At 41.3% G+C, this 22,940-nt stretch overlaps 1 protein-coding gene across 16 annotated transcripts in view; it reads left to right on the forward strand.

Annotated features, from left to right (window-relative positions):
• Positions 1 to 22,591, forward strand: part of NCOA3 (nuclear receptor coactivator 3) — a 159,269-nt gene extending 136,678 nt beyond the window's left edge. For 10 of the 16 annotated variants that reach the window (XM_077951960.1, XM_077951948.1, XM_077951949.1 and 7 more), the window contains 15 exons: positions 2,606 to 2,746; positions 3,161 to 3,308; positions 4,422 to 4,813; positions 4,990 to 5,861; positions 6,753 to 6,888; positions 8,104 to 8,298; positions 8,678 to 8,929; positions 9,032 to 9,158; positions 10,770 to 10,941; positions 12,077 to 12,370; positions 14,011 to 14,103; positions 16,628 to 16,922; positions 18,087 to 18,261; positions 18,617 to 18,758; positions 19,072 to 21,485. In XM_077951960.1, the coding sequence (XP_077808086.1) occupies positions 2,606 to 2,746; positions 3,161 to 3,308; positions 4,422 to 4,813; positions 4,990 to 5,861; positions 6,753 to 6,888; positions 8,104 to 8,298; positions 8,678 to 8,929; positions 9,032 to 9,158; positions 10,770 to 10,941; positions 12,077 to 12,370; positions 14,011 to 14,103; positions 16,628 to 16,922; positions 18,087 to 18,261; positions 18,617 to 18,758; positions 19,072 to 19,083 (3,446 nt within the window). In that variant the 3' untranslated portion in view covers positions 19,084 to 21,485. Of the gene's footprint in view, positions 1 to 2,605; positions 2,747 to 3,160; positions 3,309 to 4,421; positions 4,814 to 4,989; positions 5,862 to 6,752; positions 6,889 to 8,103; positions 8,299 to 8,677; positions 8,930 to 9,031; positions 9,159 to 10,769; positions 10,942 to 12,076; positions 12,371 to 14,010; positions 14,104 to 16,627; positions 16,923 to 18,086; positions 18,262 to 18,616; positions 18,759 to 19,071 lie in introns of all 16 variants that reach the window. The other 6 variants (XM_077951955.1, XM_077951954.1, XM_077951956.1 and 3 more) reach the window with 3 other exon arrangements.
• Positions 22,592 to 22,940: the final 349 nt, after the last annotated feature.

Raw genomic sequence — 22,940 nt, forward strand, 5'->3', positions numbered from 1 at the left:
TGTATTTGATATTAAGCAAAAGTTGTCAGAAGTGTCCAGCATTGTAGAAATGAGTATTTGGTTAACCCTCTAAGTTTAGGTATTAAGTGTACAAAAATGCGATCATCTCTCAGATGCAAAGAATTGTCCCTGCTGGCTCTTTAAGCAGGTGTTTTCTCTTGCTTCATAGTTGTAGGGACAGAATCTGTTTGGACAAACAACTGTCCTCATAGATGTTATTTTTTTCCTTTACACGAAAATGAACTTAAGGTTATCTGGACATGTTATAGTCACTACATTCAGAAAGTAAAAGGAGTTTGTGTGATATACTCATAAATTCTGTACAGCATTTGGGAAAGCACTGTTTTTCTATACTCCCACATCACTTCTGACCCCAGATGTATTTTTTTCTCCACTAAACCAGTGCTCTGTCTGACATAAGCAGGGTGCCCTACAGTTTTAGTTTGGACAATTTCTACCTGGGTTTAGCATTAGATCTTATAAGTTTAAGGGTTCAGTCCCACAAGACTGCCTGTACTTCACTTCAGATGCCAGTTGCAAGTCCTGGCCTTCCGTACTTCTGACTGACTGGCTATAAATTGGGCCTCTGATCCTCTCCTTAGGTTTGATGGTTTGCTAGAATGGCTCAAGAAATCCGGAAATGCTTTACTCAGGTTTACTGGTTTCTTATGAAGGATACAACTCAGGAATAGCTCAATGGGAGAAATATATAGGACAAGGTATTAGGGGGTGGGGATGAGGTTTGGAGGTTCCGTGCCCTTTCTGGGCTTATAACCTTCCCAGCACCTTAATGTGTTCATCCTTTGGAAGCTCATCAAATCTCTTGTTCAAGAGTTTTTTTTGTTGTTGTTGTTGTTGTTGTTGTTGTTGTTTTTTTTTTTTTTTTTTGAGACGGAGTCTCACTCTGTCACCCAGGCTGGAGTGCAGTGGCACGATCTCGGCTCACTGCAAGCTCCGCCTCCCGGGTTCACGCCATTCTCCCGCCTCAGCCTCCGAGTAGCTGGGACTACAGGCGCCCGCCACCGCGCCCGGCTAGTTTTTTGTATTTTTAGTAGAGACAGGGTTTCACCATGTTAGCCAGGATGGTCTCGATCTCCTGACCTCGTGATCCACCCGCCTCGGCCTCCCAAAGTGCTGGGATTACAGGCTTGAGCCACCGCGCCCGGCCTGTTGTTTTTTTTTTTTAAATTGGAGACGGAGTCTTGCTCTGTCGCCTAGGCTAGAGTACAGTGGCACTTTCTTGGCTCACTGTAACCTCTGCCTCCCGAGTTCAAGCCATTCTCCTGCCTCAGCCTCCCAAGTAGCTGGGATTACAGGCACGTACCACCACGCCCAGCTAAGTTTTGTATTCTTAGTAAAGACGGGGTTTTACCATGTTGACCAGGCTGGTCTCGAACTCTTGACCTTGTGATCTGCCCGCCTCGGCCTCCCAAAGTGCTGGGATTACAGATGTGAGCCACTGTTCCTGGCCCAAGAGTTTTTTTTTTTTTTTTTTTTTTTTTTTTGAGACAGAGTCTCATTCTGTCACCAGGCTGGAGTGCAGTTGCGTGATCTCTGCTCACTGCAACCTCCGCCTCCCAGGTTCAAGCGATTCTCCTGCCTCACCCTCGCTAGTAGCTGGGACTACAGGCACGCGCCACTACGGCCAGCTAATTTTTGTATTTTTAATAGAGACGGGGTTTCACCATGTTGGCCAGGATGGTCTCAATATTTTGACCTCGTGATCCACCTGCCTTGGCCTCCCAAAGTGCTGGGATTACAGGTGTGCGGCACCGTGCTCGGCCAAGAGTTTTTTTTATAGAATTTAATCACCAGGCTCTCCTTCCTCCCTCATCCCCCATTCCTGGAGGTTAGTAGGTGGAACTACTAACAGAAAGTTCCAATCCTTTTTTTTTTTTTTGAGACGGAGTCTCGCTCTGTCGCCCAGGCTGGAGTGCAGTGGCCGGATCTTAGCTCACTGCAAGCTCCACCTCCTGGGTCTACGCCATTCTCCTGCCTCAGCCTCCCGAGTAGCTGGGACTACAGGCGCCCGCCACCTCGCCCGGCTAGTTTTTTGTATTTTTTTGGTAGAGACGGGGTTTCATCGTGTTAGCCAGGCTGGTCTCGATCTCCTGACCTCGTGATCCGCCCATCTCGGCCTCCCAAAGTGCTGGGATTACAGGCTTGAGCCACCGCGCCCGGCCTCCAATCCTTTAATTACTTGGTTTTTCTGATACCAGCTCCATCCCGAGGTGATCTAGAGACCCCAACCTAAGTCACCTCATTAGCATAAATTGAGGTGTGTTCCGAAGGGGCTCTTTATGAATAACTTGAAAATACTTTTATTACTCAGGAAATTCTGAGGATTTTAGATAGGAGCTCTGTGCTAGAAATCTGACAAAGGCCAAATGTATTATTATACTCCTTAGCAGAACTTGTAGGGAGAATCCTGTGGTGCTATGTCTTAAGGAGAAAAGCTCTGGATGTAGTAGAAATTTGGATCAGAGAAGGTGGAGCAAAGATTTAATATCTTTTATTTTATTCTCCAGTGCTAAGCCATGTGTAGGCAGCCGGTAAATACTTGTGGGCTGGATATAACTCTTTTTTTCCTTTTTCTGTTTAATAGGGAAGGTTGTCAATATAGATACAAATTCACTAAGATCCTCCATGAGGCCTGGCTTTGAAGATATAATCCGAAGGTGTATTCAGAGATTTTTTAGTCTAAATGATGGGCAGTCATGGTCCCAGAAACGTCACTATCAAGAAGGTAAAGAATTTTGGGGTTCTTTTTTATCATTTTATTCTTTAGAGACAGGGCCTTGCTATCTTGCCCAGGCTGGACTCAAACTGCTGGGTTTAAGTGATCCTTCTGCCTCAGCTTCTGAGTAGCCGAGACTGCAGGTGCACACCACCATACCTGGTTTTGGGGTTGATTCTTGATCTTGTTTGTCATTATGTTTGGTATACACATGGCTGTAGTTGCTGCTGTTTTGTTGGTGAGGGGTAGAAAAATGATTCCTGAGTGTTCTTATTTCACCCTGTTGATAATTTTGGTGCAGATCCAGTCTTTCCTTGGATTTTTAGAAATGTTGTACTTGAAGTATATTTCCTCCCTATCCCCTCCTATATATATTTGTTTTGCTGACTGTAGTTACCAGTGATGGGATATTTTCCCCAACAGCTTATCTTAATGGCCATGCAGAAACCCCAGTATATCGATTCTCGTTGGCTGATGGAACTATAGTGACTGCACAGACAAAAAGCAAACTCTTCCGAAATCCTGTAACAAATGATCGACATGGCTTTGTCTCAACCCACTTTCTTCAGAGGTAATGATAGATTACTGTGTATTGTAATATGAAATGCAGCAGTGTTCTCAAAATGCTTTATTATTAAAGTAAAAAAGGAAGGGACAAAATGAGACAAAACTTAGGAAGGTTATTGGGTTTGATGAAATGAGTTTAGATTCCTGGATTATGATTTGTTTAAGGTTGTATTTTTATGTGAAAGTGATTATTTATTAAATACTTTACAGGAAAGTTAGGGGATGGGAAGGCTAAAGGGTGGATAAAAGAGCATATAAAATCTGATTACATGTCTTGCCATTCATTTCTGATGATGTGTTTTGCTTTGGGGACTGCATTTAAAATTTGAGGCTACATTTTAAGAATAAAGGTAGTTACTATCAGTGTTGGTAGTGGCAAATAAGAAATGCATGAAGGGGAGGATATTCACCCATTAATTATCTTGAATAATTTGCAGGTACCTCCAGGTGAAGCCCTAGATAATGTGGCAACTCTAATAAAGCCCACCTGAAACTCCAGTTAACATAGCTGTTGGTCTTTCATAATACTACAGTGGTCTTAGTCATATAGATTCTGTGGCTTACTGAAAAATGTTATTAGGTAAATAATTGATCGATACGTAGACTGGAATTGTCACTAGGTATTGGAATGTTGCCTAAAAAGTTAAGTTCCTGGGTAGTTAATTCATCCCATTTTTTAAATTCCCTCTCCCTGCCTTCCTTCCTTTCTTTCTTCTTCTTCTTCTTTTTTTTTTATTAAACAGAGACAGGGTCTTGATCTGTCGCCCAGGCTGGAGTGCAGTAGTGCCATCACAGCTCACTGCAACCTCGAACTCCTGGGCTCAGGCGATCCTCCCACTACAGCCTCTTGAGTAGCTAGGACTACAGATGTGTGTCACTATGCCTGGCCAATTTTTAAATTTTTAGTAGAGACATGATCTTGCTGTGTTGCCCAGGCTGGTTTCAAACTCCTGAGCTCAAGTGATCCTCCTGCCTCAACTTCCCAAAATGCTGGGAATATAGGTGTGAGCCACTGTAGCTGGCCGGTGTTTAAAAATTTTATTTTATTTTAAATCTGATGAAAGGCTTTTATGCATGCTTATAATTTTTTAGTAAAAGTTTGATGTTTGTTTTGCAGAGAACAGAATGGATATAGACCAAACCCAAATCCTGTTGGACAAGGGATTAGACCACCTATGGCTGGATGCAACAGTTCAGTAGGCAGCATGAGTATGTCGCCAAACCAAGGCTTACAGATGCCGAGCAGCAGGGCCTATGGCTTGGCAGACCCTAGCACCACAGGGCAGATGAGTGGAGCTAGGTATGGGGGTTCCAGTAACATAGCCTCATTGACCCCTGGGCCAGGCATGCAATCACCATCTTCCTACCAGAACAACAACTATGGGCTCAGCATGAGTAGCCCCCCACATGGAAGTCCTGGTCTTGCCCCAAACCAGCAGAATATCATGATTTCTCCTCGTAATCGTGGGAGTCCAAAGATAGCCTCACATCAGTTTTCTCCTGTTGCAGGTATTTATGTTGACATTTCCTTTGTTTTTTTTTCTTTTTAAGTAATTCTTCTTTCCATACTACTGTAATTCTTGTAAAGTTAATCTCTTTTATAATATAAACTTTGAGTAATTAAGTTGTATTTTGTTACAGTGACTGGTAGTCTAATTATTTTCCTAAATTTTTTTCAAATTCAGGTGTGCACTCTCCCATGGGATCTTCTGGCAATAGTGGGAACCACAGCTTTTCCAGCAGCTCTCTCAGTGCCCTGCAAGCCATCAGTGAGGGTGTAGGGACTTCTCTTTTATCTACTCTGTCATCACCAGGCCCCAAATTGGATAACTCTCCCAATATGAATATAACCCAACCAAGTAAAGTAAGCAATCAGGATTCCAAGAGTCCCCTGGGCTTTTATTGCGACCAAAATCCAGTGGAGAGTTCAATGTGTCAGTCAAATAGCAGAGATCACCTCAGTGACAAAGAAAGTAAGGAGAGCAGTGTTGAGGGGTCAGAGAATCAAAGGGGTCCTTTGGAAAGCAAAGGTCACAAAAAATTACTGCAGTTACTTACCTGTTCTTCTGATGACCGGGGTCATTCCTCCTTGACCAACTCCCCGCTAGATTCAAGTTGTAAAGAATCTTCTGTTAGTGTCACCAGCCCCTCTGGAGTCTCCTCCTCTACATCTGGAGGAGTATCCTCTACATCCAATATGCATGGGTCACTGTTACAAGAGAAGCACCGGATTTTGCACAAGTTGCTGCAGAATGGGAATTCACCAGCTGAAGTAGCCAAGATTACTGCAGAAGCCACTGGGAAAGACACCAGCAGTATAACTTCTTGTGGGGACGGAAATGTTGTCAAGCAGGAGCAGCTAAGTCCTAAGAAGAAGGAGAATAATGCACTTCTTAGATACCTGCTGGACAGGGATGATCCTAGTGATGCACTCTCTAAAGAACTACAGCCCCAAGTGGAAGGAGTGGATAATAAAATAAGTCAGTGCACCAGCTCCACCATTCCTAGCTCAAGTCAAGAGAAAGACCCTAAAATTAAGACAGAGACAAGTGAAGAGGTAATTTGTTTTCTGTATATTTCAGCTCATATTTCATCATTTTTCTGTTAGAAATTTAATGTAATATACAAATTCTTCGATTTTAGGTTTATTTAAAGAAAGTTAAATCTTTAGCTGCCATTTCTTTATAATTATTTTGGGTGTCAGTAAAATTATGATGTAATTTAGAAATAACAGATGTGTATGTTTTAAGATGCGAATATAACTCTTTAGTAGCCACTATGAAATTTTGTCATGGAGGTGTTTATTGCTGGAATGGGCAGATTGGGTCATTAAGAGAATGATAGAAGTAATCAGGAAAAAAAAAACAAACTTGTATTAAGCAGCATAATTTTGATTTTAAGGTAAAATCAAGTTTCATGTATAAGATGACATTCTGTATAAGCATTTCCCAAACTTACAGGATATATTAATATGCACTTGAGCAAATGAAAGGCTTAAAGTTAGAATGTGGGCTTAACCTAGTGTTCACCAAATTCATTGACCGAAGTCCTTGTTAGAGCATGCCTATGAACATCTCAGCTTGCCCCTTTTATTATTAATCACACTTATTTTCAGAAGGTATATGTAGATGCAGATATCTGTTAGCTAATTATCAATGCATTGCTAGTGAATGTTACCTGCAAAATATTCTACAGTTTGAGAATTAAATGTCTTGTGTAAATTTAAAAAATGCCCCTTTGAAAGGACCAAATTGAGTGATTTAATCTCACAGGAGGAAGATTAGAGATGGGGGTCATAATAAACTGGCCTTTAAGGTGGGCATTATCATTGTAGGTAATTTTTGTATTTTACTTGCTTCTATTTCATATATCGTTTTTTCTGATGGGTATGCTTATACCTGTGTGTCTAGTAATGTACACAGGTTAATTTTTAAAACTTTATTTTCAGGGATCTGGAGACTTGGATAATCTAGATGCTATTCTTGGTGATCTGACTAGTTCTGACTTTTACAATAATTCCATATCCTCAAATGGTAGTCATCTGGGGACTAAGCAACAGGTGTTTCAAGGAACTAATTCTGTGGGTAAGAATGAACTAGGTTTTGTTTTTGCCGCCTTTGAAACTTTTCTGCGTATCTGTAAACACTCTTACACTAAGACCAGGTTATAAATAGCACTTATAACTTCAGAACATGTATTCTGCCTCTGTTTTCTGTACTAATTTATATTGTATGTGCTTTAGAAAGCTTTTTGGACATTTTCCTGTTTTTTTAAAATTACTTTAAAATAAATTTCCCACTTCTAACTAATCTGCCAGTAATCATGGCACTTACAGAAAAATGTTCATCTTTGATTATTCCAGGTGAGTAGTGTAGGTACTAGGGCATATATTTTTCTTAGCCATAGAGAATTGGATTAAAAAGCAACTCAAACTCTAGATTAAAACTTGTCCCTTGGTGTTTTAACAGAATCTTGTCACTTAATTAAGATAGTTTTCTTCTTTGGTGTTTGCTGGTTCTTATCTAGCCCCTCTCCTGTTGCTGTGTGTTTACTTCATCTATTTAACAAAGGTAGGTCGGGCGTGGTGGCTCACACCTGTGGTCCCAGCTACTTGGGAGGCTAAGGTATGAGAATCGCTTCAACCTGGGAGGCGGAGGTTGCAGTGAGCCAAGATCTCACCACTGCACTCCAGCCTGAGTGACAGAGTGATACTCTGTCACAAAGAAAGAAAGATATATTGTGTGTATCAATTGAAAAGGCGGCACTCACAATCATTCAGAATGGTCATTATTCATTTTCAGTAGCATTATTTCCTAAACTAGAATGGATAGATCAGTTAGAGTGGGGGGAAAAAAAGAAGGTTAGAAGGGAATTTTACATTTTATTTCTTTTTGATCAGAAGGCAACTTATCTGGTTAAGTTGATTATAAAATTATAAACAGTATACTTAAGTACAAATATGCAAGAACCTTTAGGAGCTTGGAACATTTGTGAATTTTTTAATATTAAGTGAAGCAGAATATCAGTGACCATATCAGGCTACAGAAGAGTTCTCAGTACTTCAGCTGACCTGGAGAATTGTTGTTTCTAATTTATTTGGAATATGAGACCTTTTTTTGGTGGTGGGGGGAGGGTGGTAGTGGTTGGGTGAGGGCTGGTACTTATTTTGTAAAAGGAAGACAGTGTTTGTTTTTGTAAGAAAGATATTCTTGGGTGGGGCGTGGTGGTATTTGTGTTTTGTACTTGATTATTTATGTATTAAATCACCAATAAATATTTTTGTATTGTGTTTTCAACAGGTTTGAAAAGTCCACAGTCTGTGCAGTCTATTCGTCCTCCATATAACCGAGCAGTGTCTCTGGATAGTCCTGTTTCTGTTGGCTCAAGTCCTCCAGTGAAAAATATCAGTGCTTTCCCCATGTTACCAAAGCAACCCATGTTGGGTGGGAATCCAAGAATGATGGATAGTCAGGAAAATTATGGCTCAAGTATGGGTATGTTATTTCTAATTAGAATTATGATTAATTTATTTTGGGAAAAGCATCTTTAAAATACTTTAAGCCATCTGAATAATTGGGAGTAAATAATAACTTTTTGAATAACGTTAGTATGTTTCTTCCATGAGTATCCTTCATTTATTTTATGTCTTGGTTATGTAAACTCTTAAAGAGTCTTTTGGTCTATGACATTTTCCAACCTATTGAATACATGAGAATAGTGGCCTATGTCTCCACAGTTGGCCAGCCCCTTTTCTTACCATGACAAAGTACTGTTTTGTCAAGGCTGATGTTGTGTATAATGGCTGTACTCATATGGTATAAGAAGGATTTCATTATAATATGGAAAAGACCTAAGTATGGCTACCTGTTTTAGGTGGACCAAACAGAAATGTGACTGTGACTCAGACTCCTTCCTCAGGAGACTGGGGCTTACCAAACTCAAAGGCCAGCAGAATGGAACCTATGAATTCAAACTCCATGGGAAGACCAGGAGGAGATTATAATACTTCTTTACCCAGACCTGCAGTGGGTGGCTCTATGCCCACGTTGCCTCTTCGGTCTAATAGCATACCAGGTGCAAGACCACTATTGCAGCCGCAGCAACAGCAACAGATGCTTCAAATGAGTAAGTGTCCCCCCTGCTCCCTTCATGAAGAAAGAAAGTTAGATGTTTCAGGATAATTTTTGCTCTTATTTGATAATTTGTGCTTTCTTTTTGCTCCCCCAGGGCCTGGTGAACTCCCCATGGGAATGGGGGCTAATCCCTATGGCCAAGCAGCAGCATCTAACCAACTGGGTTCCTGGCCCGATGGCATGTTGTCAATAGAACAAGTTCCTCATGGCACTCAAAATAGGTGGGGCGTTATTTTGTAACTCTGTAGAAAATCTCAGCATTGGGTAGTTTAGAAAAGAGTTGGAGCACAGGAGCAAACGTGAGAGAGAATGAGAATTCCTTGTAATTGAGGTACTTGGTTGCCAGCTGGGCATTTCTCATGTAACTGTGTAAAAATGAGGCTGAGGCAGTAAGCAGTGCATGTGGCATTCACAGGAGAGGGAGGAGATACAACCATGTTGTCCAGCCATTAGGGCCATTCAGTGGCCAAACATCTGAGAGCCTCTCTGTGAGATGATTCTCTCTCTAGTCCCATGAGGAGGGGAAAAAAGATAAGTATGTGTTTCTGGTGGTTTTATATTCTTCAGAGGGTTAGCCTCAGTTTTCCAGAAAATTACACTTTTTTTTTTAAACCTTTTTTTCTCCCCAACCACCTGCTGCCTGTTGAGAAAATTATTTTAAGGATTGGCTAATTGTTTTCTAAAATTATTTTAAACATTTCAGTGACGACAGTGAAAGAACTATATAGCATCTTTAAAATTTTTCATAAAATAAAGATTGTAGGCCGGGTGCGGTGGCTCACACCTGTAACCCCAGTGCTTTAGGAGGCCAAGGCAGGCGGATCACAAGGTCAGGAGATCGAGACTATCCTGGCTAACACGGTGAACCCTCGTTTCTATTAAAAATACAAAAAATTAGCCGGGCGTGGTGGCGGGTGCCTATAATTCCAGCTACTCGGGGAGCTGAGATCACGCCACTGCACTCCAGCCTGGGAGACAGAGCAAGACTCTGTCTCAAAAAAAAAAAATTGTAGATTGTATTTCATTTTTATTTTTCATTGATATTTTATTTTTATTTAGCTTAGTAACTTATTTACTAAGTGGCATGCAAGAGGCCACTGTCAATGTCAGCTCTAACGGGAATTCTACAGTTAAGTTAAGCAAGGAAACTAAAATGAACTGATCTATTGAGCAGACAGTGATGTAACTATATGAATTTATTTGAATGCTTCTCTAGTCAGTAGAGAGCAAATAGTTTCAAGTTAACAGAACTTTTCTGAGGCAGGATAAATGTTTAACTTCATGCCCCTGTATGTGTTGGAGAACTGAGGCAACTTGCTGTGGGTGTATGGGGTTTGTGTTACACTTGCCAATATGAGCTCTGGGCCAAGTGTGACAAAGTGATTTTGGGATTTCTGCAGACTCACGTCAGTGATAGCTCAACATTTCTATCCTTTCTTTTACTCTTTTGATTTTGCTAATTTTCAAGTATTATAATTACTACCTCCTCCTTCATTGTTTTCGTGAGGAGTATCTTGTCCCATCCTTCCCTACCCTCCCCTGGCCCCCATTTCTGCTATATCCCAGATGCGTAGGGTTTGGCAATTACATTTTGGTGGTGGGATTGGGGGTTTAAGCTATATATGGTGGTCTAAAGTGGCCTGGTACAATTTCTAATTTGTGGGCCTTAAACTTAAATTGATGCCATTCACTCTTTTTTACCACTTGGTTTATTATTTGTGTTTGTAGTATTTGAGTTACTGTTCATTAAAAATATTATGCATGGTTGCTGTGATCTGTTACTCTTAGAAACAAAAAAGCACCATTGAAATTGATTGCAAGCCTTTTTCTAGGCCCCTTCTTAGGAATTCCCTGGATGATCTTGTCGGGCCACCTTCCAACCTGGAAGGCCAGAGTGATGAAAGAGCATTATTGGACCAGCTGCACACTCTTCTCAGCAACACAGATGCCACAGGCCTGGAAGAAATTGACAGAGCTTTGGGAATCCCTGAACTTGTCAATCAGGTAGGTTGCATTAACATGGAAGTAGGAGAGTGTGTATTTGTGTGTGTGTGCGTGCATGCGTGTGTGTGTACAAATTCATGAAGCCACAAACAAGAATACCTGTGTGTGTCTTTCCTAGTACTTGTGTTGTATTACTACATTCGTGGACACCAGCATTAAATTTGGAAAATATACTTTTTTGGTCTCAATTCGTATGTTAAAATGGAAAATATACTTATGATTGTGATATTACTTTCAACACCCCACTATTTTTGGCAGTTGTAGAAATGATTTAGTGAAACTACTAAAGTGTGACCTTTTATTCATGTTAAAAGTTCTCATTTTTATAACTATCTTTCTCTACTACTTAGCCAAGCCATGTGTATTCTGATGAGGCAAGCTTTTTTTTTTTGTTTAAACAATACTTGTTTACAATGGCCAATCTGAACATCCTAACATCATCATTTCCTGTTCCTGTTTACATACCCAGCCTTATGAAAACATGCTATTCAGAAATCTGTATTTCTGAAAGACACATTCTGTAGTGACTGTTTTTTCTTTTTTGAGTCGGAGTCTCGCTCTGTCACCCAGGCTGGAGTACAGTGGCGCAATTTCAGCTCACTGCAACCTCCACCTCCAGGGTTCAAGTGATTCTCCTGCCTCAGCCTTGCGAGTAGCTGCAATTACAGGCACCCGCCACCATGCCCGGGTAATTTCTTTTGTATTTTTAGTAAAGACGGGGTTTTGCCATGTTGGCCAGGCTGGTCTCAAACTCCTGACCTCAAGTGATCCACCTGCCTTGGCCTCCCAAAATGCTGGGATTACAGGTGTGAGCCACCGTGCCCGGCCATGACTGTTTTTATTTAAAGGCTATGGAGGGGCCACTCTATAGGTTTGTGCATTCAACAGTAAGCAGGAAAGATCATCAGGGGCTATCAGTCGTTGTTGGGGAAATAGATATGTACATATGGAAGTACATTGCCATGCGGCAAATGCTGTCACAGTGCAGATGGGAAATGCTGAGCAGTTCTTGTGTACACCTTCGGGGATACCAGTGACATAGAACCTGGATTTTTTTTTGCACCTTCTTTAGAGCATTTGACTTCTGTTGCTTTCGTAGATGTTCTTCACTGTTCTTTTATGTGTTGTGTTTAAGGGACAGGCATTAGAACCCAAACAGGATGCTTTCCAAGGCCAAGAAGCAGCAGTAATGATGGATCAGAAGGCAGGATTATATGGACAGACGTACCCAGCACAGGGGCCTCCAATGCAAGGAGGCTTTCATCTTCAGGGACAGTCACCATCTTTTAACTCTATGATGAATCAGATGAACCAGCAAGGCAATTTTCCTCTCCAAGGAATGCACCCGCGAGCCAACATCATGAGACCCCGGACAAACACCCCCAAGCAACTTAGAATGCAGCTTCAGCAGAGGCTGCAGGGCCAGCAGGTAACCGGTCATGTGTTCTTCCCTCTGGCTTCTCCTTCTGTTGTTTTCAGACTGTGTTTCTCAGTGTTCTTACTACTGGTGCACTCTATCCCTGTCAACTAAAGAAATTATTTTTGTTTTACTTCTGTGTAAGGTTTTGTTTGTACAAATGGCTCCTTGTTAAGGAGTAGTTGTGTTGGAATTCGATACTATGAGAATATTCCATTTTACAAATTAAAAAGTAAAAAGTCAGGAAGGATTGCTCTTGGGGAAGAAAAATGTTACTTGATGACTTTGTAGTCTTAAAGGTAGATAAGTTTTTTTTGAAAAAAATCCTTACTACTAATAACCAAATACTTAAACCATCTTGATTTCAGCATTTTAAATGGAACCTCTTCTTTCTAGAGCTGTCTTTTAATATTCTAAAATATGACTTCTTACCCTATTGTTTTCTTAGTCCCCAAGAAATGTTTTAAAATTTAATTGTTTTTATAAATTGTTTATGTCTTGAGCATACTGAGTTATTAAATGTGGTGGAACCAAATCATATAAGTAGATGAATGCCTGAGTTTTTTTTTTTTTTTTTTTTTTTTTTTGAGGTGGAGTCTTGCTCTGTCGCCCAGGCTGAAGTGCAAGTGGCATGATCTTGGCTCACTGCAACCTCCACCTTCTGGGTTCAGGTGATTCTTGTGCCTCAGCCTCCTGAGTAGCTGGGGAGCCACCCAAATCTGGCTAGTTTTTGTATTTTTAGTAGAGACAGGGTTTCACCATGTTGACCAGGCCCATCTCCTGACCTCAGGTGATCCTCCTGCCTTGGCCTCCCAAAGTGCTGGGATTACATGCGTGAGCCACCGTGTATGGCCAAATGCCTGAGTTTGGAATCCAAAGAGCCAGAGACTCTCCATTGCATAAGTATTCTTAAAAGTCAGTTTAGGTACTCAGAAAAGCTGTGTTAGTGCATTCATTTTACTTTCTGCCATTTCTTTTCACTAAAAGTCATTTAGGGAAAGCTAATGGAGTTTATTCAGAATTCCTCTGATGAACTTAAAGGTATTTCCCCATGTGCCCGAATAATCCCAGAGAAAGCCTGACTTTATAAATCTTTTGAGTTTCTGCTGTGTGTGTATATATATAATTTATTTATGTATTATTATTTTTTCTGATACAGCGTTTCAGGGTGGAACGCAGTGGTGCAGTCACAGCTCACTGCAGCCTCGACCTCTCAGGCTCAGGTGATCCTTCCACCTCAGCCTCCCAGGTAGCTGGGACTACAGGAGTGTGCCATCACTCTTGGCTAATTTTTTGTAGAGATGGGGTTTCTCCATGTTGCCCAGGCTGATCTCAGACTCTTGGGCTCAAGTGATCTGCCCACCTCAGCCTCTCAAAGTGCTGGGATTACAGGTGTGGAGATATTCTTTAAGCTACAAAATTGCACTTTACCTTTTTTTCCCCAATGCCAAACAGTAGCCCATCATATGCTAGCCTAAGACTTTTCAACACTGACCTTTTTGCATTGTGAAAGTACTAGTTTAGATGTGACTTAGCCAGGTTATTGTGTTTGGAGATATCATTACCTCATTGGCTGGTGCTGAGGGTCTGGAAAGCTGTGTTGGCAGACTGACATGTTCTCCTTGCATTCTAACCAACTTGTCTCACCTCAGTTTTTGAATCAGAGCAGACAGGCACTTGAATTGAAAATGGAAAACCCTACTGCTGGTGGTGCTGCCGTGATGAGGCCTATGATGCAGCCCCAGGTGAGGATGATGAGCCTCTCCACATGCATTGCTCTGTGCTCAGGACAGGGCTTGGCCTGTGGTTGACTCTTAGTAAATGTTTGTTAAACAAATGAAGGTAATTCTGAATTTCTTGTGTAAGAAAGCAGTCGTATTAAAGACTTTCAACTCTTCCATTCTTCTCTCTGGCTGGTGACTGGGAGGAATCAGAGGAGGGAGAGGTTTCTTCATTAAAACCATAGATTAGGCCGGGCTCGGTGGCTCAAACCTGTAATCCCAGCACTTTGGGAGGCCGAGACGGGTGGATCACGAGGTCAGGAGATCGAGACCATCCTGGCTAACACGGTGAAACCCCGTCTCTACTAAAAAATACAAAAAACTAGCCAGGCGAGGTGGCGGGAGCCTGTAGTCCCAGCTACTCAGGAGGCTGAGGCAGGAGAATAGCGTAAACCCAGGAGGCGGAGCTTGCAGTGAGCTGAGATCCGGCCACTGCACTCCAGCCTGGGCAACAGAGCGAGACTCCGTCTCAAAAAAAAACAAAAAACAAAAAACACAAAACCATAGATTAGTGTTTTTTTAATTGGTTCCCTTTGTGATCGGTTGCTATACTGTGAGAACAGCTATCACATGGCTTTTTTTGGAATTTAAAATAACCTGTAAATGTTCCTCTGTTCCTGGATTATGAAACAACATGCACACTGGGTAAAATTCTGAAATTATAAAGAAGAAAATAAAGAATACATAATCCTGTTCTCAGTGATAGCCTCTGAGATGACCTGTTTCCTGTAGTAGGAGGGGATATTAAAATTCCCTTCTACTTCTAGCCAGTGGTGGAGACAGTATTGAGGGGTTTTCTTAATGTGCATGAGGCAGATGACCACACAGCAGTCCCCTACTGTGGTTTGAAATATTGTTTATAATTGTTTTTTAAAAAACAACTGTGAAATGCTCGATTTTCATTGTCTTATGCCTACTTGGAAGTACTGATATTTACATTTTCTTGATAATGAAACCTCTTGTGGAAGCTGAGCTAGAATGCCCTACAGAAAGATGATAAAAGTTTGCTTTTTGGAGATGATCCGTAGCTATTAGAGCCCAAATCAGCTTCCTTGTTGTACTTTGGTTATGTCACCTTCTGAACCTCCAGACAGCTTCTCCTTGCCTCCTACCTCTTTCTGAAAGTTTAAAGAAAGTACAAGATTTTCTGAGGTGGACCCCTGCTATCTAAGTATAACCCCATCTTTTTGTTTGTTTGTTTGTTTCATGTTTTAGCCCTCCACCACCCCAACACACTGAATCCTCATTTTCCTGTAGTTGTCCTTCATAGTTCCTGAAAAAGTTGTCTTCAGATTCTACCTCTAAATGTTCTCTCACGTTGTGGAATGTTTCTGGTCATGTTAAAGCTTGACAGTGTGTCTTTTGTCTTTTTTTTTTTTTTTTTTTTTGAGACAGAGTCTCGCTCTGTCGCCCAGGCTGGAGTGCAGTGGCCGGATCTCAGCTCACTGCAAGCTCCGCCTCCCGGGTTCACGCCATTCTCCGGCCTCAGCCTCCCGAGTAGCTGGGACTACAGGCGCCCACCACCTCGCCTGGCTAGTTTTTTGTATTTCTTAGTAGAGACGGGGTTTCACCATGTTAGCCAGGATGGTCTCGATCTCCTGACCTCGTGATCCACCCGTCTCGGCCTCCCAAAGTGCTGGGATTACAGGCTTGAGCCACCGCGCCCGGCCTGTCTTTTGTCTTTTAACCCCAAATAATTTTCAGGTCCTTCTTCAGTTCTCCCTCCCTCCTTCCCCCTGCAATAGCCAGAAAACTTCTTTTTTTTTTTTTTTTGAGAGTCACTGTTGCCCAGGCTGCAGTATAGTGGCACGATCTCAGCTCACTGCACTCTCAATTCCTTGGGTTTAACGGATTTTCCTGCCTCAGCCTCCCAAGTAGGTGGGATTACAGGTGCTCACCACGGTGGCTGGCTAGTTTTTGTATTTTTAGTGTAGACAGGGTTTCACCATTTTGGCCAGGCTGGTCTCGAACTCCTGACCTCAAGTGATCCCCCCGCCTTGGCTTCCCAAAGTGCTGGGATTACAGGCGTGAGCCATTGCACCAGGTCCGAAAGCTTTTATGTAAAGAATTGTGTGTTTTGGCCGGTGCAGTGGCTCACACTTGTAATTTAAGCACTTTGGGAGGCTGAAGCAGGTGGATCACCTGAGGTTAGGAGTTTGAGACCAGCCTCCCTAACATGGTGAGGCACCATCTCTACTAAAAATACACAAATTAGCTGGAGTGGTGGTGCATGCCTGTAATCCCAGCTACTTGGGAGGCTGAGGCAGGAGACTCGCTTGAACCTGGGAGGTGAAGATTGCGGTGAGGCAGGATTGTGCCACTGCACTCCAGCCTGGGCAACAGAGTAAGACCCTGTTTAAAAAAAAAAAAAAAAAAAAGACCCTGGGTGTTTTCTGTCTTATACCTGGTGTATTGTGGGGGTACTGTATGTATGCAACTGGCAGGTTCTTGCTATGTATATGTAATTGCACTCTTTCTTGGGTATTAGCAGGGTTTTCTTAATGCTCAAATGGTCGCCCAACGCAGCAGAGAGCTGCTAAGTCATCACTTCCGACAACAGAGGGTGGCTATGATGATGCAGCAGCAGCAGCAGCAACAGCAGCAACAGCAACAGCAGCAGCAGCAGCAGCAGCAGCAGCAGCAGCAGCAGCAGCAGCAGCAGCAAACCCAGGCCTTCAGCCCACCTCCTAATGTGACTGCTTCCCCCAGCATGGATGGGCTTTTGGCGGGACCTGCAATGCCACAAGCTCCGCCGCAACAGTTTCCATATCAACCAAATTATGGTAAATCTGACGGTGTAAATATGCCTTCTCCAAGTTAACATTACTAAGGACATAAGCTTCACTACATTTGTTGCACATGAAAGAAAAAAATACGATTCACTCCCTCTTTACTTCACAAGGAAAACAAAGTTAATTTAAACTATTGGAAAACAAAAATGCTGCAGCACACAGGTAATTGAGACAGGTGTATCCTGTCATAGTTGAGTATTTTTTTTCAGGTGTTGTTTTTTTCAGTCCCACTCATTAAGAGTCCCCAAACTCTTAATTTGGAAGAAACACTGCAAAGTTGTCCTCCTTGCCCCTTCTTACATGTTCCAGTATAGTAGAACTCTCTGATCTCTGAATGCTTGGTCAAGTCAGTGAGAGGAATGCACTTTGTGGACTTTTACGTTGATTTTCTAGGTGACTTGGATTTATTATTATTTTTTTGAGATAGGGTCTTGCTCTGTCACCCAGGCTGGAGTGCAGTGGTGCAATCTTGGCTCACTGCAACCTCCGCCTCCCAGGTTCAAGTGATTCTCCTGCCTCAGCCTCCCGAGTAGCTGGGACTACAGGTGTATCACACCACCCCTGGCTATTTTTTTTTTTTTTGAATTTTTAATAGAGACGGGGTTTCACCATGTTAGCCAGGATGGTCTCGATCTCCTGACCTCGTGATCTGCCTGCCTCGGCCTCCCAAAGTGTTGGGATTACAGGCGTGAGCCACCGCGCCGGGCCCTGGATTTATTATTAATTACAGTGATGCAGATACCTCTTCAGTTCAGCCTTTGAGAGGTTCCAGGAACATGGTGGGGATAAAGGTGTCTACTGGGGAGCCCTGTCATCTGAGGATTGTAACTCCCCTGCCCTTTAAAGAGGGATGGAGTGATGTGAGTTCATACGGAGTCCGTTTTCTGCAGAAAGCCCATTGAAGCAACTGTGACCTTTCAGTGATCCAGATGGTGCTCCTTTCTGTAGTAAGCCTGTTACTCTAGTTGTCATCTTGGTGAGAATCTAGAATACCTGGGGGGCAGCATCTTATAGCACTCTGTATCTTATACTTATCACCTTATACCCTCCACCCTCCCCCGCTTTAAAAAAAAAACATAAAACTACTACAGAAATCTGATACTCTAAGGAGAAGGCATTTGGGCATTTTTATTTCTTCTGTTTTATTTTTGTAAGGAATGGGACAACCACCAGATCCAGCCTTTGGTCGAGTGTCTAGTCCTCCCAGTGCAATGATATCGTCAAGAATGGGTCCCTCCCAGAATCCCATGATGCAACACCCCCAGGCTGCATCCATCTATCAGTCCTCAGAAATGAAGGGCTGGCCATCAGGAAATTTGGCCAGGAACAGGTAAAGAACAGTGACTTCTAAAGTTAGTCACATCTTAGTCCCAGAAGTCCAAGAACTTACTGTAATTTTCAGTCAAGCCTTTTTGTATGGAGAGATTGAAAGGACTGGGTTCATATTAGAAGGTGTGTTATTTGGCTTGGCCATTTTGAGAGTTCTTCAAGCATGCACATTATCTATTAGGGTATCTAGTACAGAAAGCTGTGAAAAATGGATCACAGGCTGTCAGGGAGTTTTCTCTCTGACATTCCCAGCTTAAGTATAGCAATGTTTGACACAATTGTAGTAGTTTCTGTGGGCATGCCCTTTGTCACTAAAGTGACTTCCGGAGGTAATATTACCGTTTCTTTACTTACAGCTCCTTTTCCCAGCAGCAGTTTGCCCACCAGGGGAATCCCGCAGTGTATAGTATGGTACACATGAATGGCAGCAGTGGTCACATGGGACAGATGAACATGAACCCCATGCCCATGTCTGGCATGCCTATGGGCCCTGATCAGGTATGAAATTGATTCCTTACCTTTTTCAAAAAGTTTTTCTTGTTCTCTGGATAGAACTAAAGCCTCAGCTATAATCAGAATGTCCTAGGTATATTTTAACTTGAATGTATAACTTTAAATATAGTAATTGAAAAAACTTGGTTTGAAGGCATTGGGCCATTGGATACTTTTGGTAAGTCAAGCTGCATTGTAAGATGGGATCTCAGGAACCTGAATCACTCAGCCAGAGCTGCACTGTAAGCCATGAATGTGGGCATGGATTTTTTTGTTGTGTAAAGCATGTGTTTTACTCAGTTTTTCTGGTTGCTAACAGAAATACTGCTGACATCTCTGCACCAGGACCTCTTAAGGAGACCACTGTACAAATGACACTGCACTAGGATTATTGGGAAGGAATCATTGTTCCAGGCATCTATCTTTGAAGAAAGGACCAGCTTTGAGCTCCATCAAGGGTATTTTAAGTGATGTCATTTGAGCAGGACTGGATTTTAAGCCGAACAGCAGTATCTACCTGTTTTTTTTCTCCTCTCCTCCTGCTGTGTATCATGGTGTTCAAAACAGAAATATTTTTTGGCATTCCACCTCCTAGGGATATAATTCTGGAGATATGGAGTCCTACTGATCATAAAACTTTTGTGTCACTTTTTTCTGCCTTGCTAGCCAAAGTCTCTTAAATACACATAGGTGGGCCAGAGAACATTGGACAAATCAAGAGAGATTAGAACATCTGGTTTCTCTAGTTGCAGTATTGGACAAAGAGCATAGTCCCAGCCCTCAGGTGTTTTTGTCACTACCAAGTAGTTCTGTGTTGACCCTCTGTCCAGTGGAATTGGTGATTCTGAATTGTCCTTTACTGATGGTGTTGAGTTGCTCTGTCCCTATTATTTGACCTAGGTTTTCTCCTAATGAAGGTTTTCATTTGCCGTTCATGTCCTGTAATACTTCACCTCCAGGAACTGTCATGGATGTCCAAATGGCTTTGCAGAAGGGAAATGAGATGACAGTATTTAATTGCAGCAGTAGCAAACTTTTCACATGCTAATGTGCAGCTGAGTGCACTTTATTTAAAAAGTAATGGATAAATGCAATATTCTTGAGGTCTTGAGGGAATAGTGAAACACATTCCTGGTTTTTGCCTACACTTACGTGTTGGACAAGAACTATGATTTTTTTTTTTTTTTTTTTTTAAAGTACTGGTGTCACCCTTTGCCTATATGGTAGAGCAATAATGCTTTTTGAAAATAAACTTCTGAAAACCCAAGGCCAGGTACTGCATTCTGAATCAGAATCTCGCAGTGTTTCTGTGAATAGACTTTTTTGTAAATACGACCTTTAAGATATTGTATTATGTAAAATATGTATATACCTTTTTTTGTAGGTCACAACAACTCATTTTTACAGAGTTTGTGAAGCTAAATATTTAACACTGTTGATTGCAGTAAGCTGTGTGTGGAGAGGCTACCAGTGGAAGAGACACCCCTTGACTTCCGTGGCCTGGCGGAGACGTAGTGCTCCCCAGCTTTTCCTTCCCCACCCCCCGGCCTTAGATGCCTCCTCGCTTTTCAATCTCTTAATCTAAATGCTTTTTAAAGAGATTATTTGTTTAGATGTAGGCATTTTAATTTTTTAAAAATTCCTCTACCAGAACTAAGCACTTTGTTAATTTGGGGGGAAAAGAATAGATATGGGGAAATAAACTTAAAAAAAAAATCAGGAATTTAAAAAAATCGAGCAATTTGATTGAAGAGAATCTTTTGGATTTTAAGCAGTTCGAAATAATAGCAATTCATGAGTTGTGTGTGTGTGTGTGTGTGTGTGTGTGTGTGTGTGTGTATGTTCAATTATGTTACCTTTTCATCCCCTTTAGGAGCGTTTTCAGATTTTGGTTGCTAAGACCTGAATCCCACATTGATCTCGAGTAGAATCCTTGGTGTGGTTTCTGGTGTCTGCTCAGCTGTCCCCTCATTATACTAATGTGATGCTTTCATTATGTCCCTGTGGATTAGAATAGTGTCACTGTTACTCCTTAAGGAACTCAGTACCCAGAACAGCCAGTTTGACTGTGATTCAGAGCCACAGTCTAACTGAGCACCTTTGAAACCCCTCCCTTTTCTGCCCCCTGCCACTTTCTGCTGTTGCCTCTCTTTGACACCTGTTTTAGTCAGTTGGGAGGAAGGGAAACATGAAGTTTAATTCCCTTTATCTGGGTTACTTCATTTGGTTCAGATAGTTGAAGGAATTGGGTTTCTGAATGTCTGTGAATTTCAGAGGTCTCTGCTAGCCTTGGTGTCATTTTCTAGCAATAACTGAGAGCCAGGTAATTTTAAGAATTTCACACATTTAGTCAGTCTTTCTAGATGTCTCTGAAGGTAAGATCATTTAATATCTTTGATATGCTTACAAGTGAATCCTGATTATTTCCAGATCCACCACTAGAGTGGATCTTATTTTCAAAGCAGTATAGACAATTATGAGTTTGCCCTCTTCCCCTCACCAACTTCAAAATATATCTTAAGATTGTAAATCTGGAAACTTCCATTGTAGTGGCCTGTGCTTTTCAGATAGTATACTCTCCTGTTTGGAGACAGGTACAACCAAGTCAGTCTGTCTCTGTGTTTTTCAGCTCAACTGTGTCTGAACCTTCTTTAAGTGATGTGTGTGGGGAGAAACAGAATGGTGCTCTTACCTTTCTTGACTTTAAAAAAATTATTAAAAAAAAAAAATAAATTTTTTTGCAATCCTTTCCTCAGACCTGGCTGCAGGCTAACTGGAAGGCAGCACTCCCTTTTTTATATGGTAGAAAAATGAAGTTTATTATAAGTTTTTATATTTTCTACTTGTTCATTTGGTGCAAACTCAAGATTTTGATTTTCTTTTAATAGGTGCAGTCTTTGAGATAATTTGTTTTTACCTGTATTGCCCTTTATCTTTTTTAGATAATTCTTTGTACTCCTGCTACCTCTCCACACCCCAGCACCCCCCCCCATTTTTTCAAACCTTGGTATCTGTTGGGTGAACAGTATAATCTTTTCATCTGCTTTTAGAATGTGGGATATTTCCAGTACCTACTTTTTTTTTTTTTTTTGCTGAATCCAAAGATATATAAACAAAATATATATATTTTATAAAGATTAGAATGATATAAAGGAGATACATGTTTCTTCCTTTAAAAAATAAATGGAAGTTACATTGTTAATGTTCGTATTATGATGCCACTTTTCTAAACTGCATCTGGATTGAAAGGTGTAAATATCAATAACAGTGCTACTTAGTTATCAGTATTTAATATCTGAGGTGAGTTGGGGGTATCTATATTAGGGGTAGGGTATTACAGAAGATAATTGGCTTGATGTCCTAGAAGTTCTTTGATCCAGAGGTAGGTGCAGCTGAAAGTAAACAGAATGGATTGCCAGTTACATGTATGCCTGCCCAGTTCCCTTTTTATTTGCAGAAGCTGTGAGTTTTGTTCACAATTAGGTTCATAGGAGCAAAACCTCAAGGACTGATTTAATCAGAGGAATAAGAATTGTTTTCAACTCCAGGGGCACACTGTTAATAAACGAGCAGGTGTTTTCTCTCTTCCTTTCTAATATATGGAATTTTGAAGAATGAAATATGAGAGCAATATTTAAATTCTCAGGAATTGACTTATACTCTTGAGAATGAATTCAGTTTCAATCAAGTTTACATTGTGTTGCTTTAAAAAAAATAGAAATTATTCTTTATCCTGCAAAGAATCGAAACCACATGAAATGACTTATGGGGGATGGTGAGCTGTGACTGCTTTGCTGACCATTTTGGATGTCATTGTAAATAAAGGTTTCTATTTAAAATTGGAGCCTAAAGAGTTTTTTTTTTTTTTTTTTTTTTGAAATCCCTGTTGGATTAAGGGTAAAGAAGATTAAGGAAGTCTATTTCAAATAATAGTAACAGTTTCTGAAGTTAAAAAACGCCACTAGGGAGTTGCTAGAGAGCCTTGGCCTGTTGGGGGCATTGAAACAAATGTGGGTGCTTTAGGGATTATCTCTGTCATCTGTTAAATGAGAAATGGTTTGGATTGGTGATAGCTGAAATCTGTCAACTACTTGTATCAGGTTAGATGACCTGATATACAAAGAAGGGTTGGCCAAGGTGAATTTCTTTGCAATTGATTAATACTTTTAAAAAATGAAGTAGCAAAGC

Source organism: Macaca mulatta, chromosome 10 (genome assembly GCF_049350105.2).
Source record: "Macaca mulatta isolate MMU2019108-1 chromosome 10, T2T-MMU8v2.0, whole genome shotgun sequence".
NCBI lineage: Eukaryota > Metazoa > Chordata > Mammalia > Primates > Cercopithecidae > Macaca > Macaca mulatta.